Below are 15,629 nucleotides of genomic sequence, written 5' to 3' on the forward strand. Positions count from 1 at the left end.
TGGCAGAACTATAACGTCTTTCATACGGCACATGCCGCTGATTTACTTGGACTTTCCAGCCTGAAATACTGCTAAATTGCTGACATGTTGGCCTCGAGCTTCCTGTCTTTTCTGTCACATCTGCCAGTTGGTTCAGTGTCCATCTCTCACAGGGATCAGAGCGGGATGAAGTGGCACCGGTCCTGAATAGGTTTACTGTCACTTTTTCTCATCAGCAAGGTTTGTGTGTGGGGGTCAAGCCCACAACAAAGCTCGACTCTGCTTCCATTGTCCCGTTAAGACAAAAAAAAGAGTCCTGCTGATGCCGAGGCTCTTGCTGCAGTAAGGGGGACTGATGGGATTTAAGTGTGGGTCCGGTCACCGTGGGCAACCTGGTGCTTATTAATCGGGACGTTGGGGGATGACGGAGTGAGAGGGGCAAACGGGGGTGGGGTTGAAGTTGATGCAGCAGTGCCGCCTGGGGTCAGGAAGAAGGGCATGATGGATACAGTCGATCGCCCGGTAAGGAAGTTTGGAGATAAAAGGGGAGGAGGCTCTGTCGTCAGGACATTAAGGAGCCTCTTTGTCACCGTGTCACTCAAATAGATTCAAGGTGGCCGGGACTTTTTTTCAGGCAGGAAAAGAAAGGAGGGGTCCCATTGTGAAAGGTGGGTCTCTCTCTGGATGCCTGATAAACACAACAGACCCCTTTCTTATGTCCCCTCCATGAGCACTCAGTTCTCCTGCATGGCTAAATTAAGTTGGTGTGGCAGAGGTCGGATCTTTCCGGGGGAAGACTGTCGACTGGATCCTTTCTATTGTGTCAGCAACTTTAATCTACGTTACTTCTCTTTTAAAGCTTAACGCATCTAAAATGTTTAGTGAAGATCCTTAAACGCAGACAATGGATGTCTTAATCTCCAACTTGTCTCAGACATTTAGAATTAGTAAAACCGGGTATAGAGCTGCAACCTATACGACGACTCTTTTATCCATTAATGTGCTAATTACTTTCTTAATTGACTAATTAAAACCCCTATAGGAGAAAAACTGTGCATCCTTAATAGTGGAGAAGCTTGAACTTGGTTTTGTTTTCTATTTATTGTTACATACATTTTATCTTACATACTTGAATATACATTTTCTATCCATCATTTAATTAATTGCATAATTTTTTGATCATTAAAGTATTTGACGATTAATTCTCTATTCATAATTAATTGGATTTGTTTTATAGCTACAGAGCAGCTATAGCATCAAAAGACTGTCAAAAGTGGTCTCATACTGAAATATGGCACTAAATCCTTAGTTAGATCAATAATTAATACAATATTTTTGATTTAAAACATTTTTTTATGAGCTTTATAGCCTCCATGCAAACATATAATTCAACACATATATAGAATACAATTTCCAATGTATAATAAATGTGTAATGAATTTTAAGTTTAAAACTTGAAATTAGATATTTAGAGAAATAACAGTTTACCTAATTATTTCTAGTTATTTAGTTTTGAGCCACTTCTATTTACTTATCAAGAGTAAGTACACAAAAAAAGGCTGATGCCAAAAAATCCAATCAGTGGATATTGATTTGAAGTTATTTCATCACACATACTTAATGTTTTGGTTTATGTTTGATGCTATTGAAAAACATAAAACAATACCAAGTGATGCATGAGTATTTATTTTTCCATCGGTGATCATCTCCTCATTGATATCACGTCCCTCCCGCCCCCCGTCTGACGATGATGATGTGTATGCATGTTGCAGCTCAGGCTCCTGGAAGCAGAACCTGACCCCTGAGCTGGTCGTGTCATCTGATAAGAGCCGATGTTTTGATAGTGCTGCCCCTCTCAACATGATCCATGGATCTCCTTTTACACCCCATAACAAATAGGGCTGTCTAAACAACAGTTTATGGCCAGGACAAGGCCTGGTCAACCATCATCAAAGATCTGCTCTGGGATGAGCCATTAGGTGTGGACCAGATGTTACAAGCTGTGGTGATGGAGGAATCACTTTCTTGCTTCGATTAGGACACAGTCAGGGAACTGGTTTCATGTGTCTTTGCAAAGGAGGTTAACGCATTTGTTTTGTTTGCAGGATTACGCAAAAACATGCAAAAAGAACCCATTATATTTCGGTGCTTCTCCAGATCATATCAACAGTAATGCATGGATCCTGATGTTTAGGGAAATTGTAGTTTTGAGTGTGTGAAATTTGGTGCAGATCCTTAATACTTTTTCATGTAAGGTCAAACATAATTTTTGCATTTGCAGACAAAATTTCTTCAATCTACATTTTTTTTTTAGAAGATCTCAGTTTTCCTTACCTCCTCTTGCCCTTTACCATTGACCAGCATTTGACCGCTGCCGCTGACAGTTTTACTGTATGAAATAGAACTCATTGTTGTCTTATTCAATATCTCTCCCCCTGAATAAGTCCATAAATGCATTAGGGTCCTGTGTCTCTCCCTGTTGTTCCGACTCAGGCTTGAACTGGTGTTCAACCCGGCAGCGTTGTAAAATGCAGATTGGGTTGACTGACAGGGCTTCCATTTTATTACACAGTCATGAACAGAGCTGTAAACTGTGACTCATCCTTCACGTTCATTCACTTATTCCATCAGGGTTAGGAGTCATGAGAGCAGATCCCTCTGAACGCCGCTCACATCGTTTGGTATTTTCTGGAGATGAGATGATGCTGTTTGAAAGTTTTTAAATGTTTTAAGTTGAAAATATTGGTCCTGTGATTTATGGCACAGACGCCCAAAGTAAAAGCATGAGTCTTTATTTGTTTGCAAAGGATGAAATTGAGAGAAAAGTGTATGTTCAATTTCTTCAGCCGTACTTAAAGCATGGGTAATAGCTTACTCATTAGTATATCATTAGTTAACAATACACATAAGAACACAAAACCTTTTGTAGCTACTAGCCATGTCCAATGGCATTGTTGGGACCTGTCTTGTCGGCAACTGTTGTTTTGCATGATAAAAATACTTTAACTTTTCTTTTTTTTAATTTAATGGAACTTAACGCTTGAACCAAAGACATCCTTTAAAAATGTATACTTAAAACTTACTGTACAACATAAATATCACAAACACATTATTCTGTATGTATAGGACGGACATTTACATGATTAAACAAACACTAACTTGTTCTTTTGGTTAAACAATAAATCCTTGTGTCAAAATGTCACAAAGTAAGTAACAAAAAAATGTTTCAAAGGCAAACGTAAAGTCTTCGAAAGAAAAATAGTCGTTCTATCATAAAGAACTGAAATATTACAGCAAAGACACTTAAAAAACCCAAATTATCAATTGACTCTCGACAATTTTTGGGGAATTTTCAAGCTTTAATCTTCAAAATATTATTTATGATATTTCTAATCATGTTGTTAACCAATATTTAGAGTCTGTGGTGTCATTCAGGTCAGAGCTGCGTTTAACAAGGTTTGATTTTCATTTGTGCTGCTTCAGTTATCCGCTCTGTGGACCTCTGCCATTAAATCATGCTGGCCTTTGTCCGCGGCTCAGATTCAGTTTAAGGTTAAATGCCTTGCCCTTAAACTCATCCGCCGGGCCAAAGTGTGTGGCAAGGTCACCGTTCCAATCAACTGAGTGTTAACACAAAGGCTGCTTGTCCCCTAATGGATTAGCTCTACAGTGACTCAATGAGTCCCTGCACCACCCCTCCAGCCCCTCGCGGGCCTTCCCAGCGCTGCTCTCCTTTCACACGCACCACCTAGCCCTTAATTTTGAAATGAGTTTTATAACTGGACAGTAAACTTCCAGTGGGTTAATGATGATGGCTTCTTCATCTGCCCAAATGCTCCTTTTGTCCGCCCCTCCTCAAGCCCTGCACCCTGCCCCCGTTGCCTCTGGTCACACCAGGCCTTAAACCTTGGTTCACCCCACTTTATAGTTCCACAGATAATCCCCTAGAACACACACACACACACACACACACACACACACACACACACATGCACGGACACGCACACACACCCACACACACAGCCTCAGGCCATTATCTCCACTGAGCCTTGCACTGGTGTCTTTCTCCCACTCTTTCTCTCCCGACTTCAGCAATGGCATTCAACTGGAATGTTTGCCTTTGTTTGTGTGGCCTACTGGAAACCCATGAATGGCCTTAGCTCATCTGCTATCCTCACTAGCGCCGATTTGCACTTCAGGGCCCAGCAGGGAGTCCCGAGCCGAGGGAGGAGGGAGGGACTCGAAGGAGGCCGTGGGGCTTTTATAAGGAAATTAGAGCCGTGGACTGCCACCCGGACAGTAAACAACGGTGCGAGTCTTCACACCCTTGGCGTCACGTAGCCCCGTATGAAACGAGCAGCGAAGGGCGTCCTGTTTGCGGGAATTTTCACATGGTCGCCATTTCGGTTTGTTGTTTTGCTTTTTTGACAGTTGTGCTGCGGGATTGTTTTCTTATTATAAGAGTGTGACGTGTTAAGTGGCACCTCGGCCGCTGTACTTCCTCCCCACCTGATACTCTCAGTTTGTCGCTGGAACCTCATCCTCATGTGCTAGTTGGGTCGATCAGAGGAGCAGTTTAAGTTGAGCTAGGTGATTCTCTTGTAGCTCTAGGCCGCCTCGAACAGCCATCCGGTGTTCGGCATCTGCTGAGTCAGCTAAAGACAAAGCTGTGGCACTCATCTGGGAATCCTAAGAGAGCGAGAGGAAGACCCCCCCCTCCCCTCTTTCTCTGAATCTAGAACAAGATCTCCCCCCACGGCTGATCACGTGACTCGTCTTTCCTCAGGTGGCAGGGACACTTCCCCTTTGTCAGGGATTTTAGCAGGAGCTCAATGGAGAGGTGAAGGATGGGCTCGGGGGGCGGGCAAGCATTCAATCCACACTCTTTTGTTTTCTTTCCCTTTTTTGAACTGTGTCTTTTGAGGCCAAACAAAAAAAATGCCGGGGTTTACTCATTATCTCCATTTTAAATGGGGCCATTTAAGACGGGCCATGTCAAAGTCAGGGGCTGAGGCATAAATCACGCTGACAGCTCTTTTCCCTCAGTTGAACTTGTGTCTTAACGGACGACCGGAGAGATTTCCCTTTTGCTTACACCTGATAAAAAACTCTCCATTAACAGCATCTCCGCCACGTACCGTCACACAGAGTCCGATGTGAGGCCCGAGACCCGGTTATTTGTCTTGTCTGTGTGGTCTAAATCAGCAAGAGCCGGACAAATTTCACAGTCAAACTCAAGCCCAATGTTTGGACAAATGTGGCTGATTGGGAGAAATGGGTGCGTGAATGCGCCGTAAGGACTAATGGGGGCCCTGATTGGCTGGTGCGGTGGTTTACAGCCGCCCTCACACTGACTGCGGCCTCATATAACCATTGGAGGGGAGGTGAGAAGAGCTGCACACGACTTGATTAAAACAACTGTTGACTGTGTCTGTGGTAATGAACTGGAACATGAGTCACGCGGCCCGGTGAAGCAGGGGATGTGGATAACGAGAGAGTTCCTGACAACGGAAATATAGAAACTGTTTATTTCAGACATTATTTTTACATTATTTAGTTCATTTATCAGGTCATTTGTGTGTTCAAGTTGGTATTTAAAAAAATCCACCATAGTGTTTCTCTCATCTCAAGAGTTTGAATCAATCAAATCAGTGTGTTTGGTGGAAGATATCGGCAAAATGTAGAGACTCCGGTGATTTGTAAATATACCCTTCTATCAGGTAGACGTGAGTTTACTCAGACTTACTGTTTACCTGACAAATTCTTGCTGACTTTACTGGACATTAAGTAGTCTGCAAGAAACCAGACAAAGCAGCTTAAGTATATTTCATAGTGCAAATTTAGTTTGTTATATCGGCAAAAATTATTAAATCACTTTTTTCCCTTAATAAATTTGGTAGTTTTTCCTTATTCTAGTTGAGGGTTAAGGGCAGAGGATGTCACACCTTGTTAAGCCCTTTAGTCAAATTGCTATTTGTGAATACGGGTTATAAGAATAAAGTTTGATTGATTGATTGATTGAAGAACAAGAGGTTCAATTTCCTCAAACCTGCAGAAAAAACAAACACTTAAAAACTATGCTTTGCAAATGCAATCACTGACTATGGATTGTGAACTGGAAGAATGAATGGAAACGGACTCAAAGGGGAAAAGGCGATTTCTTACATTTCAGTAACATTCAAGTTAAACTTAAGAAAATATAACATTCAACCGCAAAGTGGTAGATGTGTGTTTCCCATCACTGATGCGACACATTCCTAACTTCACTCAACCCACATTTACAGTGTCATCAATCTTGATCCTTGGTTATTTCCTCAGAATTTGTCCCCTCTCTTCCTGGCAAAGTCCTGATAAGGTGCTAGCGCTGATCACTGAGCTATAATGACACATAATCCCCCAACATCTGCCAGCGCCTGTTGATTTGCGGTGCATTCCCGTTTATTTATTTTGACCAGATGAGCCTCTGGTATTTACAGCCGGAGTAAAAGCCCTAGTGTGGGGTCAATCCCGGGCACGGCTTCCAAGACAAAATGCTCAGGCTGACCTGAGACGAATTCTGCTGTTGTGAATTGGCCCCCAATAAAACAAAAAAAACCTAAAAAAAAGAAGTTGGGTTCGGCAGCGAGAGGCTGAGTTTTTGGTGTGAGAGCGAAAGTTTAGAGATGACCTCGCTTCCTCGAATGCCTCCACATGACAAGGTGCCCTCGGACAGATGTCGTTGGCGTGCTGGGGGTCACGCGTGGCAGGGCGCCGTGGCTGTGTGGCGGCGGGGAGATGTCGCTCCCCTCCTTTGTTTCCCCCCCCTCCTCGACTCTGCAGGCCTCCAAGAGCATCTGTCACCACAGGGGGTCAGCAGGGCCAAGATGAATGAGCCCCCGGTGGATTCCCCCCCCCCTCCTCCTTGGCAAATGGCACAGGACAGAGGAGGGCATAGGGGACTTGGGGGAGGGGTCTGTGTTTGTGTGTGTGTGTTTGTTTGCATGCCAGTGAGAGAGAGAGAGAGGGAGAGAGAGAGAGAGAGAGAGAGAGAGAGAGAGGGAGGGTGTCTGCTGTACTGAGGGGAAGGAGTGGGATTCCCATTTCTCTCCATAGAGGATCATGACAAAGGTGACCCACCACAGAAGAGTGAAACTCCATATGCTGCCTGGATATTAGGAAATTCCTCCCACCAGGATTTATTATCTAACATGGACTGCATTTGAAAAAAAAAAGGAAAAAGGAAAAGGCTGCCTTCACATTTTGGATTTACTGCATTTGAATTGGATTTGATGGGTTTCCTGTGCTGCTCCGAGGCGTCATGGAAGGTACAGGAGAAGTTTTCTTGTGTGTCACGTCACGTAGCATTAATGAGATGGGCTTTTAGCACCTAATTTAGAGAACATGCAGAGATGTTTGTCTTTTTTTCCACCCCCCCACCCCCCATCCACTCTCTCTCTCACGTCTGATGGGCATGGGTTGTCTTTTCTGATGTGAAGAGTGTGCTGAGGTCTTTCCCGCATTTCAACCATTGGTATGGACTTTAACACGTCGAAGCATAACAATGAGGTGAAAATGACCTGAGATATTTATCAGATTCCCATTAACATCTTATCTGCTGCTCCACCGGGGACTGGAATGCTTCACCCCACAGCCAGTTTTAATTAAGTTCTAGGTAAATCCTGGATAAACCCTTGTTTAGTGGCCTGCAGTTTCTTAATCAGCTAAATGTTAAACCGGGATCAAATGTCAAGTTAAACAGTTTGGATGGAATGTAACTGCAGGTAGAGATTTCTTCACATTTCTGTGGCCTTTAAGTGAAGAATCTGCTGATTCAGAGTGAGATCAAAACTAGGTTAAGTCAATTTAATCCTGCTCCTCACACCACTGTAAACACTGTAATGTTATTATGCAGCTGAGGGAGAAACAAAGGGACCAGAGAGAAAGAAAAGGCAGATTTGATAGTCAAATCAACTCAGTAGAATAGAGATAAATAAAATAATAAATTAGGTTAAATGTCTTGAGATTTAATCTACAACATGTGATATTGGAAAGACTTTTATTTGCTTTACACATTCTAAAATTGTGTCCTTAAACAACTAAACCAATTCCAGATGTTTTCAAATTTAATTTCATGCTTCATTAGTTTTACCAACTTTTATATGCAACAATTATGTCAACAAGTTAAACAAACTGCTATAGATTACTATTATTTTACCTCATGGACTAATTTTACTATCTCAAATTAAGGTCTCATCTTTCTTGTTACAATCTTAAATATAAAATGTAAAAAATGAAATATAAGATATCACTACAGATGGAGGAACACAAACAATGTTGCACACGTGGAACAGTGTATAAACAGATGTTTCTTTTGTGTTTGATTAAATTCCATTCTGAATGGAGCTATCTATTTTCTGGCATCAAATAAATCTTTTTACATACATTTTTGCACCATACTTATTAAACACACTCAGTCATATGATTGTGTTTATTATAGGAGTGTGTGTCCATGCACATGTAGTTGCACTTGCAGTGAGAAAGACTATACGCTGTAAATCTATTTGTCTTTCACCGTCGCCTTGAATCCTGTCTCAACAAAACAGCACATCAGCCCCAACATGTCCTCAAATGTCATCCCTGGAAAACCAGAACCTGACCAAGCGCCTCAGGGCCAGGCTCGTGCATGCGACTAGATTTACGGCACCTTTCGCCTTCATCTCACGAGACATCTGCGTCTCCTTTCGGTGTCGTCTACCCCCTCGCGACCTGATAAGCATCCAAATATTTCAGGACTGTGCTGCCTGGCTAATTAACAGAATGTGAAACCTCAGGTGGAGATTCATATCCTCTGTGGGAACACCCAGTGGAAGAGGAAGCCCGAACCTGTGCTACTTCATACTTAAGCTGGAACAAATTTCATGTCATCAATGCTATTTTATGTCAAATTAAATTTGCCGTCAGCTTTTCAGTTCCCCCTTTTTTTTTTCTCTTTCGTTTTCTGACATATTGACATTTTTGCTTTAACTCTTCAGTTTGATAATCTGTATCCAGCCGGCTAATCATTCACCAAATAAGTTCCAGTCAGTAAATGCAAGTTGAACCAGCTTGTGTACACTTGCTATTCGAAGGACTTGGACCCCAGAGCGGCGTCGCTCTTACAGAACGGCAGCACACAGTCAGAAGTGATGACGGTCGGTGTTGAACAGAGAACTTTGCTTCGGCTATATCAGACACTGAGTGGCTAAACAATACTTTGTCTAGGGGTCAAAGTAACTGACGAATCCATTCAGAGAGTGACTGCGTCCAGTGAGTGCTGCTGCAAAGTAAAGCAACCAATTGTGTTTCATGAAAATAGCCCCGGGGGCCGTGGTATCACGTAACAGCCTTTTAGCCTCGCAATAGTGAGTACATATGTCACGGTGTGAGTTTGAGAAGCCATAAGTGTAACTATTCCTTTTGTGGAAGTGTTCCTCGGACTGTGGTGACCTTTAGTACAATGTCAAAAGAAGATTGTTTCACCAACGTAGACATCAGGAAAATAAAAGAATCTAGAATTTTGTTCAAATTAAAGTTATATTAACACAATTTAACTTTAATTTGAAGAAACTGAATTAATCTGCGTGTTGCATATGTGTTTCAGAATTTTTGGGGGGTATTTGTTCTTGAACTTGCAAAAAAAGATCTATAATATAATTTTCTATGATAAAAGTTAAAACTGAACATGGACACTATTATTTGACCTCTTTGCAAAGCACTAAAATACCATAATAACATAAATACTTTGATAAAAATGTCCATTATTGTCCAGAGTAATAAAACTTCAAGAAAAGACAGATTTCTAAAAATGTATAAAACTCTTAAAAGCAGGATAGGAACTAGAATACGACTCACTGGAGTGTAAACCTCCACCAAGGCCCAACAGTCCCCTTCAATTCAAACAAGCTGCATCAAAATAGATCAGTCCCCTAAATATGTTATATATTTCATTTAGATTGGTGCATTATTCCCTGCAACTGGCAAAGAAAGCAATTCTTTTGCCTGCATGTCCCGTCCTTCCACCGTGTTTTGTTTAAATCTGCAGTTGTTTTTGCGTAATCCTGTTGAAAAACAAACTACCTAACTAAACAACAAACACATGTGCGTTGCTCAAAACACAACATAAGAGGTAACAAGTAGAATTTGGTTAGTTGACTCGTTTTATGAAAAAGAAAATACTGTAACCTATTGATAACATTATTGCTTTTTGGGGATTTCAGTCCTGAATCTCTTGCTTTTAATTTCAGTTCAAAACCTCAGCGTGCTACAGTGTCCATATCTTTCAGCACAGGTCCAAAATGATTCATCTGTGTTTCTCTGTGTCACTGATAGAGTCGCTGTGTGAACTAATCAGAAATCTCTCTGCTCTCCCCCAGGTCTGGAAGCTCTGAGAGAAACTTCTTCTCTGAAAGTTTCTGCTGAGTGTTAGTGACCCAGCATGTAGCAGAGGTGAACAAGTCCCTTCACGCCTGGGAACGATCTGACAACGTAAGTCCCCTTGTTTTTATTTTAATAAGCTGCTTCATGTGTTGTTGGTAGAAATTCAGCTTCCTTATATTCTCCTCTTTGCTGGTCGTCTCAGTCCAGCGAGTGGAGATTAGTGTAGCTTATTCTGACCCGGGGTCAGATTCATGCAATCTGTTGATGCCACCCAGGAGGAGAGGACTGGCCTTGACTGAACATCTGACTGTTGCAGAGTCACCACTCGCTCACATGAACACTCCCCTTTTTTAACCATTAGCCACCTTGAGCATTGCGTCTCCCCCCCGCTCATGTTTGACCATCTATCATGCAAACAGCCGCTGCTGACTCACCACCTTCCCCCCTCGCCACCACAGCTGACCTTAGCAACCACCTGAGTCACACCCCAGAAACATCCGCTAGGCGACCTCTGCCACAGTCACGCTTTGTTTTACGTTGTGCAGGTGATAAAAGGTCATTCTCTGTGTTCACCTCCGGTCTGCGCAGGGTTAATGACAAACCAGTCCTCTGAGGCTCGAGGGTCAGTCGGCTAAAGAGGCCTCCGGAGCCTCCTTTAACTTCACAATCGAACAGGCAGCGGCTGCTTTAAAAAACGCCCTCAGGCAATCATTTTCTTTTTTGTCTTTAACCCCTTCTGTCATTGTTTCTCAATGCAGCCCCGGCCACCTTCCTCCCATCAGTTAAGCAAGAAATACTGTAGCTTCATTCTGTTAAGCTGCTTATCTCTTCAACAGCACAGTCAGGCACTGTTAATCTTGTCTTTTGTCTGGGTTGGTCGGATTCCTCCCCAGGAAGGTTGTTAGGTAAACACGGGGTCTGGAACCTGCCCATGCGTGGGCAAGGTCAGGACCAGAAAGACGACTGCAACCGCATTCCCACCCGGCCTAATAAAAATACAGAGTCAGGGGAAAAGAAACAATAGATGATTCTTAACTGAGTGACGGAAAAGGTTGATTGAATCCCTGCAATGTCTATTTTAAAACAAGCCTCTGCCTCCATGTTCATGTTTTTAGATCATGTATAAATTAAGACATTAAGACAACTCAAAGTTTTTGACAGCAAAATATGTTTATTGATTAGTTGGATTAGGTCAATGACTGTGTTAAAACATTTACCAAGAAAAAAGTCCTATAAAATATTGACTCTTACTGAAGAATCTTTGGGTTTTGGGACAAATCAACACATTTATAAACACCTTTTGCACCTTGAATGGATATTTTACTTCTTGATGACCCTTTGTAGACAAAGTGACTATATGTTAGGTGTTAAATAGCTTCATTTATTCTGTTATCTGAGCCATGCAAGGAGTTTTTGTTTTCATCTCCATTTGCTTGTCTCGGATTTGGATTTCCACCAAATTTGCCGGAGGGATGTTTTTACTCTCTTTAACGTTTTGTGACAGTCTTGCTGATTTCTCATTTCTATTTTAAATTATTAAAATTTCTGTGTTTTGTGTCATGTTTTCATTTGGCAAATTTGCTGCTGTTACATTTCACATTCAGCCCATTTGCCCCGAACAAAACGAACACTGTTTAAAAGCTGATCCAGTGCTGATGCTGTGCGTCCTGTGAAAGGACAGCCTGGCGTGTGTTAAAACATTATGAGTTTAGGTAACTTGTGAAACCGAACACAGTCAAAGTTAACTTGTGACCTTCTCCTGTTGTCCTGCTCAGCAGCTACAGACGATCTGTCTACGTTAGGACAGATCGAGGAGTTTGAGCTTTTTCCAAACAGCTGAAGTCTGTAACCTGCGTCTCTCCACTTGACGGTTGTAATGTTTATTAACCACAACACTGGTCTGCACCTGTCAAATGTTTTCCAAGGACAAGCATGGAAGGCGTTTCAGGCTAAACGTCAGGAAAGCAGCCAAAACCCTCCCTTTATTTTTCTCTTTCAGATTTCCATCCTTTGAAAACTCTTGATAGTGGGTTCGGTATTAAAAACAGATCTGGTGACATGTTATGACAAATTTAAAAGTGGGAGTTTGAGTTGGAAGATGTTTTAATGAACTGACCCACTGAAAGGAGCTTTTCTCCTCACGCTCTGTCTTCCCCTCTTTCTTCTATCTATCCTCTTTGAGAGTCCCTCGGCCCTATGTCCAGCTGCCACCTGCCACCGGAGAGCCAGCCCGGGCCCACACAGCCGACCCCGGCAGATGTCCCACAGTGGACACTGGGGTGGGGGGGGGCACGGGGGCAGAGCAGGCAGAGTAAAACATGGACAGACGGAGTAAAAAAAAAACAGACAGGGAAAAGCCATTGGCCTTGGCTGTTATGTTTCTGTGTGTGGTCTAGATGTTACTCATTTAGTGGGGACCTGCATCTGTTTTGGGAATTATTTATTACAAACTAAAGGGCTGCGGCTAATGTCTATTATTATTATTAATTAACCAAACTTTTGTTTCTAAATAATCCAACCAAGGAGGCAATTCTTTAATAATAAGTATAGGTATAAGTATAAGTCCAACCATTCTGTTCATTAGACACTGCAAGTAGAACCTGACCGATTCAGGTGTATCGGGGGTTATTCCAATACCGATTTAAAAACATTTCCAAAACAGAAATGCAAACCTTTAGTGTTCTGCATTGTTTATTCTGTAAAAAAAGATTTCGTATCAGCAAACATAAACACAGATACCTACACGTGTGTGAAAGGCTCATATCAGCTGATTCTGTTAGTTAACTGATGCATCGTCGTGCTTCTGGTAAACTTTGGACAGATTTGCATTTTGTAGCAGATCCATTTCCAGAGTAAAACCTCTCCTCACCGTGATCGTTGTCCCTTTTCACAAAGTATAAAACAGGATTATAATGTCAGGTCTCTCTCATGTGAACAGATCATTTGCTTGAGACACCTGTTGCTGTCGTGCGGTGTGTACGGCCTCTCATGCGAGGATCTAATCAGTGAAGAGAGGAGAACAGCATCGTGACCGTGCATGTCTTCTCCACAGATAATGGGGAATTCATATGCCGGGCAGCTGAAGTCTGCTCGATTTGAAGAGGTTCTCCACAACTCGATTGAGGCTTCACTGCGCTCGAGCAGCGGAGATCCACAGCCCATCTTCACACAGCTCTACCTGGAGCCGGAGCCGGAGCCGTATCCTGGAAACATGGAAGGTAGGACCCTCACAGTGAGGGCCAAGTAGGCCAGTGCTTCAAATCAAATTAGTTTCAGGTTCACTCAAACTTTCTAAATGTTGTGTTTCTGTGTCTGAACGGCTGCAGTACAATTAAATGATCAAATTTCCTGAATTATTCCGCTTCCATTAAATTGCCTCATGTTTATTTTGTCAGTCATCTCTGCTGATACATGACTGATACATTATCAATATTGAAATATCAAGTCAAAGCCCTGGTCACGACTTTATGGGTCTTTATTTCATAATTAACATATTTGAAAATGATTTTGAATCTGTCAAATACATTGTTGCCCATTGTTGGGATCAGGCTCTAACGTGATTTAAAATCTACTTCAGACATTAAGCCAAAAGTCGACCTCCATGCCGGGGAGCCCCCGGGCCAAGACCTCATGAACGGTCACTCATCCAACGATCTTGAGGAGCTGGAGGAAGAAGACGACTCAGACAGCAGCAGCCCCCCGCTCCCCTACCTGCAGGCACCTGCACCAGACGGCTGCTGCACACTGGACGGTAACCACCCCCCCAACCTGCACGCCTTAATCCTGACTCTAAAATATAAATACGTTCACAGAAAAGTACTAAAATCCTTACAGAACATGTCATATTTTTACTGATTAATAGATAAACTGAAAGCTTGGCCCCTTTTTTTTTCTTCAAATCACTCATCTGCTTCCTCCTCCTCTCTCAGGGTTCTGTCAGGCAGGCAAAGACCTCCGCCTGGACTCCATAGCAACAGAGCCCATCGAAGTCCCAGCAGGCTTCGAGCTGGTGGGCGCCAAGTCCCCCAGTGTCCCCGAGCACATACTGGTGTGTGCCGTGGACCGCCGCTTTTTGCCTGACGACAACGGGAAAAATGCACTTTTAGGTCAGTCTGTTCCCCCTGTGGTCTGAGATCAGATCGTTTTTATGAATTCGGCCAATCACTGGATGAGTAATAACTATTTCTAAACTAATGCAATAATCTTATTATGTGGCCTCCAGGTTTTTCAGGAAACTGTGTGGGCTGCGGTGAAAAGGGCTTCAGATACTTCACTGAGTTTTCCAACCACATCAACCTGAAGTTGTCCACCCAGCCCAAGAAGCAGAAGCACTTAAAGAACTACCTGGTGAAGAATTCTCAGGGTGCTCTGTGCAAAGGACCCCTCATCTGCTGGAAAGGTACAAAACATAATATGCTGTCTGAGCTTTTCAAGTCTGTGTGATGCTGATGTATTCTCTGACGATGAGCTTGTGCACACAGTGACTCACGGTTGTTGTTGTCCCTCTCAGACTGTAAAACACGTCAGTTGTCCAGCAACGCGTCCACCTCCAAACCCAGCTTGTCCTCCTCGCTCAGCAGTAAAGAAAATGGAGGCACCAGCGGACACAGCTCGTCTCCCTTTTCCCTCTCAGGTGAGACGGTACAACAACAACAACAACAACACAGATGCACATGATTCAAGCTCAAACAATTTATCGTCAAATGACGATCTGAATATATATTCCACCAAAAAGTTGTCGTTATGTCTGTTGGTATAGCTGACGGGTTTATGTTGTTGCCATAAAGACAGGTTGTGGCGCCTGAGCCCTGAAAGGTGAGCACAGTCTGACATGTGAATAAAGATGTTCATGACTTAGGTTGTGACAAACAAAGGCTCTTTGCTTGGTTTCATTCCATTTTGTTAGAATTATTGTTTGATGCATTATTCTAGTATCTTAAAATATCTTATCTCAATGCAAAATAAGATTTGCAGTTTATGTTCATATTGTTATTGCTATTATCAGAAACTGTTATTAGCACCATCTGCTTTCTGTTGCAATTTCAGACTAAAAAGTCAATTTAATACATTTCAGTTGCACAATTCACATTTCACGACACTTTTTGTCACAAGAGGATGAATCTTAAACAGCAATGTGATGAATTTAAGCCTGAATAATACGACCAGGAGAAAAATATTCTGCCTCTCTTCAAGTAGATGTTCTTCCCTGACTTGTCACAACAGCAGGGCCTCCTTCCCTCTTTGATTGAAAAAAG

At 42.5% G+C, this 15,629-nt stretch overlaps 1 protein-coding gene across 4 annotated transcripts in view; it reads left to right on the forward strand.

Moving 5' to 3' along the window:
* The window catches only part of greb1l (GREB1 like retinoic acid receptor coactivator), a 39,324-nt gene that overhangs the window by 8,516 nt on the left and 15,179 nt on the right, over positions 1-15,629 (forward strand). For 3 of the 4 annotated variants that reach the window (XM_034612582.1, XM_034612579.1, XM_034612581.1), the window contains exons 2-7: positions 10,371-10,482; positions 13,427-13,592; positions 13,952-14,125; positions 14,304-14,480; positions 14,597-14,773; positions 14,885-15,007. In XM_034612582.1, the coding sequence (XP_034468473.1) occupies positions 13,430-13,592; positions 13,952-14,125; positions 14,304-14,480; positions 14,597-14,773; positions 14,885-15,007 (814 nt within the window). In that variant the 5' untranslated portion in view covers positions 10,371-10,482; positions 13,427-13,429. Of the gene's footprint in view, positions 1-6,037; positions 7,284-10,370; positions 10,483-13,426; positions 13,593-13,951; positions 14,126-14,303; positions 14,481-14,596; positions 14,774-14,884; positions 15,008-15,629 lie in introns of those variants that run through there. The other variant, XM_034612580.1, reaches the window with a different exon arrangement.

This window comes from Hippoglossus hippoglossus, chromosome 17 (genome assembly GCF_009819705.1).
Source record: "Hippoglossus hippoglossus isolate fHipHip1 chromosome 17, fHipHip1.pri, whole genome shotgun sequence".
In the NCBI taxonomy this organism is placed as follows: domain Eukaryota; kingdom Metazoa; phylum Chordata; class Actinopteri; order Pleuronectiformes; family Pleuronectidae; genus Hippoglossus; species Hippoglossus hippoglossus.